Source organism: Aegilops tauschii, chromosome 2 (genome assembly GCF_002575655.3).
Source record: "Aegilops tauschii subsp. strangulata cultivar AL8/78 chromosome 2, Aet v6.0, whole genome shotgun sequence".
Taxonomy (NCBI): Eukaryota; Viridiplantae; Streptophyta; class Magnoliopsida; order Poales; family Poaceae; genus Aegilops; species Aegilops tauschii.
In genome coordinates, this window is record NC_053036.3 from 103,617,131 (window position 1) to 103,627,275 (window position 10,145).

At 44.1% G+C, this 10,145-nt stretch overlaps 3 protein-coding genes across 3 annotated transcripts; 1 reads left to right on the forward strand and 2 right to left on the reverse strand.

The window, feature by feature from the left end:
- Positions 1-1,774: 1,774 nt before the first annotated feature.
- Positions 1,775-2,881, reverse strand: LOC109757966 (1-Cys peroxiredoxin PER1). The gene is made up of 3 exons (XM_020316809.3): positions 2,683-2,881; positions 2,440-2,588; positions 1,775-2,371 (listed from the first exon to the last, which is right to left on the reverse strand). Exons 1-3 carry the CDS (start codon positions 2,798-2,800, stop codon positions 1,982-1,984), a joined length of 657 nt encoding a protein of 218 aa, XP_020172398.1. The 5' UTR covers positions 2,801-2,881; the 3' UTR covers positions 1,775-1,981.
- Positions 2,882-4,038: 1,157 nt separating this feature from the next.
- Positions 4,039-5,519, forward strand: LOC123497071 (uncharacterized). Its single transcript, XM_045232975.2, has 4 exons — positions 4,039-4,107; positions 4,229-4,372; positions 4,967-4,969; positions 5,124-5,519. Exons 1-4 carry the CDS (start codon positions 4,039-4,041, stop codon positions 5,517-5,519), a joined length of 612 nt encoding a protein of 203 aa, XP_045088910.2.
- Positions 5,520-8,262: 2,743 nt separating this feature from the next.
- On the reverse strand, positions 8,263-9,855 carry LOC109757962 (uncharacterized). The gene is made up of 3 exons (XM_073506907.1): positions 8,704-9,855; positions 8,395-8,609; positions 8,263-8,310 (listed from the first exon to the last, which is right to left on the reverse strand). The coding sequence occupies exons 1-3, from the start codon at positions 9,773-9,775 to the stop codon at positions 8,263-8,265; spliced, it is 1,335 nt and encodes a 444-aa protein (XP_073363008.1). The 5' UTR covers positions 9,776-9,855.
- Between the last annotated feature and the right edge of the window lie 290 nt (positions 9,856-10,145).

Consider the following 10,145-nt stretch of genomic DNA (forward strand, 5'->3'; position numbering starts at 1 on the left):
GTTTCAAAGAGACCATCTTCATCCTACACCTCCCCCAATAAAGTCTATAAAAAATAAAGTTGTATAGTAGACATCATACCTCTCGTCGCCTGAATCTTATTCATGGACTTATACTACACTTATACAACTGGACCGGCCTATTCTTAGCATTTCTCTTCGTCTGCGCTGGCTCGCTTCATCGTTGGCTGCGCTATGGTTTTCTTCGTTCTTTTTCTGTTTTCTTTGTCTCTATCAGTTTTCTATGGGTTTTTTGTTCTTCTCTATTTTTAGATGGTTTCTCTTTGTTTTTTTTTTGGAGTTTTGGCTGTTTTCCACTGTTTTTCAATATTTTTTCTGTTTTGAACTACTTTGCAGAGGTTTTCCTCCTTTTCTTCGCTTTTCTTTGTTTCTTTTTAGATTTCCATCCTTCGTTTTCTTAGGTTCTTTCTCTTTTTTATTGATTTTGCTCTTTTACATTTGTTTTCTTTTTTCCTTTCTTTGTTTTCTTCTTCTTCCATTTTTCTCAGCTTTCCTTTAATTTTTTTGCGGTTTTCATCGGTTTTTTATTTTTAAAAATTATATATAATTTTTTAATTTTATAATATATAATTGTTTTTTAAGATATATTTTTTTATGTCTAACTTTAAGATATATTTTGCTCTTTTAGGGTTTTTTGTCGTTTAAGCACGAAATGAGCAGGTTCAATGGAACCACTTTCGTGCTTTGGATTGCTATTTGACGCAAAATGCATCATGTAGCGCGAAAGCTATATCTCGCACTAAATGCGAGAGTAGCTCTCCTCTCGTCTGAATGAATATACAGCACGGCCTATTCTTAGCATTTTCTTGTCCGCGCTCGCTCCATCGTTGACTGCGTTCGCTGCTCTTTTCTTCCTTTTCTCCATTCTATTTTCTTTGTTTCTTTACCTGTTTTCTATGGATTTTTTGTTCTTCTTTATTTCTCAAAGTCCTCTTTTTTTATTTTTCACTATTTTTCAACCTTTTTTTTTGTTTTCAATTGCTTTGCAGAGGGTTTTTTCTTTTATCTTCGGTTTCTTTGTTTTGTTATTTTCAATTGTTTCCTTTGCTTTACTTGGTTCTCATTGTTTCCACTTCTTAGCATTTGTTTTCTTCCGCATTTTTTCTTTGTTTTACTTTGATTGTTTTTTATTCCTTTCTTTGTTGTCTTTATTTTTCTTCAGCTTTTCTTCGCTTTCCTTTTGTTCTTTGTCGATTTTCACGTATTTTTATTTTATAACAATATTTGTTTAAGCAGAATTAACTTTATTAATATATACATACATATTGATGTCTACTTTTCTTTAATGTACGTTGCATTTTTTGTATATGTCAAAAATATTTGCTATACATGTTTAACATTTTTTGTATACATGATTAATTTTTTTTCACACTGTAAAATAAGTATATGTATTTTTATATGCATTATTTCTTTAAATTTTTTTACTTATATTACTTAAATACTTCATAAATTTTTTAAAATGTTTGATTAATATTTTTTAAATATTCAAATTTTTCATACACGTATTTTTTTATGCATGAGAATTTTTCCTATACACACTTACCATTGCTTGATTATTTTTTAATATTGTGCAGGGAGGCCAGAGAAGCTGAGCTTCCTGTGCACACCCTGATGGTGCGCACCGTGAAGCCGTGCTTGCATATTTGCACCAGTAGCCCGCATTTAGGCCACGATCCACGCAGCAGCCGTGCTGATACGTGTCGCCGTCCATCAAGAACACTGCAAAACGGTTTTCCAAACGAGACACCAAGCAACCAACAGTCCCAACACACACCCATGTATACCGGCGATCGAACACATGAAAGAGACAAAGTCACAGTACACATACATAGCTCGGCGACGCTAGTAGATTTACAGAAGAAACGAGATAAAGCACCACAAAAGTACGCACGCACCACGATGACACAGACCGCCACAAGTGAAGTAACCGAGCAAGCGCGGACGAGCTAGCACGGGCGCACGCCTAGACCTTGGTGAAGCGGAGGTACCCCTTCTTGGAGGGCAGGTCGGCGGTCTCGAACCCCTGCGGGAACATCTTCTTGGCCTCCTCGTCGGAGACGCCGGGCGCGATCACCACGCACTCCCCGGGCTTCCAGTTGGCCGGGGTGGCCACCTTGTGCTTGGCCGCCGTCAGCAGCGAGTCCACGGCCCGCACCACCTCGTCCATGTTCCGCCCCGTGCACGACGGGTACAGGAAGCTCAGCTTCACCACCTTGTCCGGCCCCACGATGTGCAGGGTGCGGGACGGCAGCTGCCCCTGGCCGTCCTTCTCGTCCGGGTCGACCATGTTGAGCTGCTTGATGGCGGAGCGGTCCGGGTCCGCCATGATCGGGTACGTCACCCTGCTCCCAGGCTGCACGCGCGACAACAGAGAAATTAACCAACCATGCATGGCTAATCGAACACGGATTATGGGCGAACCTTGTAGGCCTCGATGTCCTTGGTCCACTCCTTGTGGGACTGCACGTCGTCGCAGGAGATGCCGAGCAGCTTCACGCCCCGCTTCTCGAACTCCTTGGCGTAGTTGGCCATGGCCGCCAGCTCCGTCGTGCACACCGGGGTGAAATCACCTGAACAGTACAGAGCCGCAGACAACCAATCAGCACCAGAACAGAACTTCACAAGGATTACGATCGAGCAGGCCGTGAAGGCGTACACACGTACCGGGGTGGGAGAAGAGGATGACGTAGCCGTTGCCGACGTAGTCGTGGATGCGGATCTTGCCATGGGTGGAGTCCAGCTCCAGGTTGGGGACGGTGTCGCCGATGGTGAGGCCCGGCATGATGGATGAAGAACTGAAAGCTAGCTACTGCGTGCTCTTTGATGCTGCAAACTGCTCTCGATGGATGACGGCGAGGGCGCACCGGGGAGCTGCTTTTATAGGAGCGGTAGGCCGGCGAGGGTGTGTGTAGAAGTGGCAGCAAGGCGCGTTGCATGAGGGCCACGTACTTGGCCTCGTGGCAGCCCGCCGGGTGACCTTGTTCAATGCGCTTGACCTGCCCACCGACGCACACCGTCCAGCGGGGCAGTGGGCATGCCGTGTGGCGAAGCCATTCAGAAGCTCACGGCCACCTGTGCGAGCTGCGGCATCGTCCGTCAACTCTTTTTTCAGAAATGTTTTCTAGAAGTATTAACTGACTGCTGTCAGATTTTTGTCCTTCCAGCGAACACGTCAGTTATCGTTGGATGAGATTGAGACACACGAATCTTGATGTAAGGAGCATTGCCATGCCAGATAAAAAAAAAACATTCCCTGAACTGGCTTCTATACGGACGAATCGACCTATCTCCTTTCTCTCTCAATCCCTATCTCCATTCCTCACGGTGAGCTCCAACACCCGCTCGCGCTGTCAATTTCGAGGTTGACGCGGCTGCGACGAAGCGGCCGGCGGTGTTGAGGAGGCAGACGGCAGCGGCTCTACTTTCTCTCATAATCCATATTCCATCCTTGACGGTGTAACCATGGCAAATTTATTCTTTACATCATAGCAATTTTTTTTCATGGAACGGCTTTGCCTCACATGTCAAAGTGCATATATCTTCTTTTCTTGGTGGGTGGGTGTGTGTGCAACTTTATTATAGGGTGCATGGCATTTTAGTGGTCAAACGACAAATTTGCATGAATGTTTTAATTGTTCCCATGGCAATTTTCTTCTCATGGAGAGTCAATTGCAAGAAACCACCACATTTGTGGCTAGGTTTGCAGGAAACTACCAAGTCGTTAATCTGTTGCAAAAAACACCGTAAAATCTCTTAACCCGTTGCAAAAAGCACTGAACAGCCGTTTAGCCTCGTTTGATCTCTTTTCCGACAGGTGGGCCGCGAAAACGCTAACGTGGCGTGCGGACAGGCAAACGGCGCCGTTAGGAAAGAAAACGGTCAACACGCCGCGCGGTCGGTCCTGTCGGTGCTCGCCAGACAGATGCCCCGCGCCCTCTCTCTCTCTCTCGCCCCTCTCCTCTGCCTCCTCTCTCTGGCTCTGGTCGCCGTCGGTGAGAAGCCAGCTGGCCGCCGTCCGCCATGGTTTCGTGGAGCGACGACAGCCAGGAATCGGGCTACGAGTACTCTTCAGGCGGCTCCCCTATCAAGGTCAGTGATTTGAACTCGTAGCTAGGGTTCTTTGAGCAATGGTTTCGGTTTGGGGATTTTGTTTTTCCTGCTCGATTTGAACCCGTGAGATGGATTTTGTGCGTTTCTTTTGTTGATGTAGATCCCGGCTACAATCGAGGACCCGAACTACTCTGGTGTTGATGATGAGGTGATGGTGATGTGTGAGCATGGCCAGCCGGCGAAGAGGCATGTTTGCTTCGAAGGGATTAGCACTGGGAGGAGGTTCATTGCCTGTGGACTTGATGTGAGTGCTAGCAAAAATCTGTAGTTTGCTCATTTTGTGAAGAAACTATAAATTGTTCATATGCACTGTTCATTGTTCATGTTCACTGTTCATTGTTCATGTTCACTGTTCACCTAGTAGTTTAGTTAAAGGTACTGTCATGTACCATACCATAGTGACTGAGTGAAGTAAATGAATTGTTCATACATATAAATGAACTACACCACAGTGATATAAATGAAGTAAATGAATTAAATTGTGCTATTAAAAATTAAGTACAAAGATATAAAATTAAGGTATCCATAGTGCATTGTTCATAGATATAAATGAAGTAAATGAATTGAACTGAATTGTATTGTGCTGTTAAAAATTAAGGTATAAATGAAGTAAATTCAGTGTAGTATGCTGTTAAAAATTCAGATATAAATTCAGAGTTGAGCTGAATTGTGCATGTGCAGTATACTATAGTTGTTTTGTACTTGTACTTGTTGTTTGCTAATAGACTGAATAGAATTGCCAGCAGTTGTGGTGTTGTTCATTGGGTAGATGAGGAGTGGCCAGAATAGAAGTGAAGTGAAAAAGGAAGTAAATGCATTTGTACTTGTTGTTTTGCAGGAAGTAAGCAGTTGTGGTGTTGTTCATTGGGTAGATGAGGAGTGGCCAGAGCATCTGCAGAATGCTCTTCACAAACTATGGCTTTTGTATGAGGATTGCCAGCGTGCTAATAGGATGGCATGTCTGGAACATTCATGTCCACAATCTCACATCACAGAAGAACAAGCTACAGGAGACTTATGAGAAGCTTGTTGAGGATGTGAACAACCTACTTGATACCCAGGACAATATTCCCAAGGAAAATGAAGTCCAACAAGGTGAACATGAGGAGATCACTCCTCCTTTGGACAACAATATTTCAGCTTTGAAGGAACAGCTGGGTGCAATGGATGCTGAGAACAAAGAACTGAAGCAAAAGGTTGACCAGTTGAAGAGCATTCAGGTTGCCCAAGGTAATGTGATTAGGAATCTGAAGTTTGCTCATTTGAAGGAGAAGGAAAAGTTGAGCACTGAGAGGAGGAATTTGGAGTTTCACATTGCTGATCTTGTCAAAGCTAGTGACAAGAACAAGAGAAAGCTGAAGGACATCAAGGATATTTGCGATGAAGAGTGATTTGTAATCTGACCATGTGGGTCATTATCTTAGGTTTCAAGCATTGAACTATGGCTTGTAATGTGTGAACTAGTGGCAGTTTGCAGTATTTGAAGTAGGGTGTAGCCTTGAACTATGTCTTGTAAGCTTTGAACTATGGTGTCATGATGTTAACTATGTTGTTAACTAGAGTTATTGGATACTGTCATGATGTTAACTAGAGTTGTTGGATACTGTCATGATGTTAACTATGTCATTGATGTTAACTATGGCACCCTAAATGATGGAATGAGGATATGTATCATATTAGGTTATCGTGGATGCCGTCGACGCCGAGGCACCCTAGAAGATCATATTAGGTTATCGTGGATGCCGTCGACGCCGAGGCACCCTAGATGATCATATTAGGTTATCGTGGATGCCGTCGACGCCGAGGCACCCTAGATGATCATATTAGGTTATCGTGGATGCCGTCGACGCCGAGGCACCCTAGATGATCATATTAGGTTATCGTGGATGCCGTCGACGCCGAGGCACCCTAGATGATCATATTAGGTTATCGTGGACGCCGTCGACGCCGAGGCACCCTAGATGATCATATTAGGTTATCGTGGACGCCGTCGACGCCGAGGCACCCTAGATGATCATATTAGGTTATCGTGGATGCTGTCGACGCCGAGGCACCCTAGATGATCATATTAGGTTATCGTGGATGCCGTCGACGCCGAGGCACCCTAGATGATCATATTAGGTTATCGTGGACGCCGTCGACGCCGAGGCACCCTAGATGATCATATTAGGTTATTGTGGATGCCGTCGACGCCGAGGCACCCTAGATGATCATATTAGGTTATCGTGGACGCCGTCGACGCCGAGGCACCCTAGATGATCATATTAGGTTATCGTGGACGCCGTCGACGCCGAGGCACCCTAGATGATCATATTAGGTTATCGTGGATGCCGTCGACGCCGAGGCACCCTAGAAGATCATATTAGGTTATCGTGGATGCCGTCGACGCCGAGGCACCCTAGATGATCATATTAGGTCATCACACTTATTAGCAAACAATAAGAAAATTAGGAGCCACAACTAACCAGAAAGTACTCAACCAAAATAAAGATGTCTTGAACATCATCAGCTCACCACAGACCAACAAGTCCACTAGGTACCTTACATGAAAGTACTCATGACAACCAACAAGTCCAACAAGTCCACTAGATGTCTTGAACATGTTTAGAACATGAAAGTACTCATGACAACCAGAAGCAACACAAGTTTTGACCACAAGTTAACACAACTTCACCTGCTCCCTTGAGAACAGTTGAACCACTCAGACATCTTAAAGGATGGCTTCCTCACTCTTCCACTACCTGCAACTCTTGGGGGGATGAACTTGTTTCTTCCTCTTGGCCCAGCAGCAGTAGAGGAACTTGGACCAGCACCAGCAGTAGAAGTTGCAGTCCTTGTAGTTTTAGCTTTCTTTGTTGCCCTTGTAGCAGGAGGAGCAGCAGCTGCAGCAGGAGCAGAAGGAGCTCTCCTTGGTGCACTGGGAGCTGAAGCAGGAGCAGAAGGAGCTCTCCTTGGTGCACTGGGAGCTGAAGCAGGAGCAGAAGGAGCTCTCCTTGATACCCTTGGAGCCCTTGGAGCTGGTGGAGCTGGAGCTGCAGTTTGAGCAGCAGCAGGAGCAGAAGGAGCACTTCTCCTTGGTGGCATGGGAGCAGGAGCAGATACAGTTCTGGGTGTATCATCTCTCCTGTTTTCCTGAAATTATAGCATACAAATGTTAGAAACTAGTATGTGAAATTGTACAAAAACCTACAACAATAGTTACCTGGTGCTGGTTCATTCTCATAGCTAGGGATGGTTTAAGAGCCTGCTTGCAACTAGTGTATCTATGCCCAGTCCTATTGCAATTGCTACAAGTGATAGTTCCCATCCTAGATGTATCCTTTGGAGCTGGCTTTTCAAACTTGCTCTTTCTCCTCTTTGTCTCTTTGTTTCCTGGCTTTTCTTTGAACACTGGTGGTTCAATGTCAGGGGTTCTAGTCTTTGGCCACAAATCAGGCCCAGGCACAGGGAAAACTATTAGACTATAAGCTGCCTTATACATTGGTTTCTTGAAGAAATCATGAACAAAATCTTCTGGCTGTAGTTTTGCCTTGTTGATTGCAGAAACACCATGATTGCAAGGTACTCCACACATGTCCCACTTCCTACAACCACATGTATGTAGCAACAAGTTAACTGCATATGTGCTTTCTCCACTTGTCACCTGGAAGAGATCAGGTCCAGCTTTGATAGACTGACAAAACCTAGAATGATGTTTTGCTTCCTCTAGCTTCTCAGCATATTTTGGGCATATCTGCCACTTAGCAGTCTCAGTCTTTGTCCTATTTGCATTGAACTTCACTAACAGCTTTGTCCTGATCCCATCTACCATAGTTCTAATGGGTTTGGCTCTGACATCAAGTATCATCTTGTTAAAAACTTCACTTATATTGTTCACTACCAAGTCAGTTTTGCAATTGTTGTCCATGGCATGCCTAGCCCATGTATGTTTTGGTATCCTAGATAGCCATTTCCAAGCTGGCTCACACTCCTTTTTCATGCCTTCCATTGCAGTTACATAACCATGCTCAGTATAGGAATAACTTGCCTGATACATGTATTTCTTCAACTCTTCCCCTCTAAAACCAGCAGTTTGAAAGTTCTGATAAATATGTCTAAGGCAGAATCTTTGTTTGCAATTGGGGAATACATTGTTTATGGCTGTAAGAAGGCCCTGTTTGAATGAACTACAGTTTGAGAATACTACAACAATGCCATGTATGAAATTAATAAACAAAGACAATTAATAAGCAATGCAAGCAATGAATAGAGTAGAGATAGTAGTACCTTTTGCCTGTCAGATATAATGGTGTAGTAGCCAAACTTGCCTGACTCACCACCAATGGCATATTTTAATTGAGTAAGAAACCAAGACCAGCTTGCTGTGTTTTCCTTGTCCACTATTGCAAAAGCAATGGGAAATATGTTATTGTTTCCATCTCTTCCAGTGGCAGCCAAGATTTGCTGCCCTGTTGTCAACTTTATGAAGCAACCATCAACACCTATCATACAAGATCACAAGTAGATTACCAACAAATTAGTGGGTGTGCACATATAAATGTAGAGTCACTAGTTAATTAGTAGGTGTGCACATACCTATGAATGGTCTGCAACCATTAAGGAAACCCTCTTTGCAAGCATTGAGGCAGATGAACAAGCCATGGAATCTTGGGTTTTTGCTTGGATGTAGTTTCAGGTGCTTTGTTGTGACAATGCATCTACTTCCTGGATTGGTTTCTAGCACAGCTTCTAGGTAATCCCTTATCCTATGATATTGTGCCTTCTGATCTCCTAGGACTACATTTTTAGCTAGCTTTCTTGCCCTATAGGCCATATGTATAGATACCTCTATTCCATGCTTTTGCTTCAAGTTTGAAATTATAGTCTGGACAGGTGTGTTGGGGTCTGTCCTCAACTGTTGCTCACATTCATGTGCCAACCACTTAGCAGTAACTTTTGTGCTCTCTCCTACTACTGGGCAGCTGTGGTGCAAGTTCAGTTTCTTTATACAGAATGTCTTCTCATGTGCTATCTGAGAAGCTGCAATGAAAAATGGACAATTCTCAAATTTGCAGACAGCTATAATCCTGTCTGGACAGTTCCTGTGGAAGGCATGGTTCCTATTTTGTGAGATGTGAAAATTAAGAAGTGCCCTCCTGAACTGGGTCACATCTAGGAAACAAAGCTTCTTCATAAATTGCTCTTCTGGGTTCTCCCTTTGCTCATCATACCAAACTCTAGGCTTCCTCTTTTTAGCCCTGCTCTTCCTATCAGCTGGAAGCTTCACACATGGTATTTGAGCCCCATCATTGTCCTCCTCACTTAGGTCACCAGGGTTGCTCTCCTCATCAGATGAAGGAAACCAATCTTCCTCAATAATCTCATCCAAACTAGAATGAGATCTTGTAGTTGGCCCCTTTCTTTTACTTCCTCCTATGCTGCTCCCTTCCTCCTCCTCCTCTGGTGCCTTCTCCTCCTCCTCCTCCTCTGGTGCCTTCTCCTCCTCCTCCTCCTCATCTGCTTCATATGGCTCATCCACATCAGTGTCCCCTTCAATATGATGAAGTGGATCATCTCTATGCTTCTTCATTGCCTCAAGCCTAGCAATTATATCCTCATCTGCTAGTAAATCTGTGTCACTGTCACTATCAGTGAAATCTTCAGCCATTAGCTCTGGAAGTTTTCTTTTAGCTGCCTTGTATTTCTCTTTTTCTTTCCCCTTTTCCTGAACTTCTCAATCTCTTCATTCCTCTTCTGCTCCATCAGTTGCTCAATTTGCTCTTGATCTTGGTCTTGCTCCATTGCAAATTCTGCTACTGGTGCACACTTCTGCTTCAAAAATGTACTCTCCTGTGTGTTAATGACCTGCACGGGCACTTGTTGTGGCTTTGTTGGGCTAGGAAACAGTACTCCTGTTGTATCTATCTCATACACCACTGGCACACCTATTTCAGATAATGGAACCTGCTCCTCACAAACTGGTCCAATGTTCAAATCACTAGGTCTTGGAGCATCACTTCTGATGACTGTTATGTTCA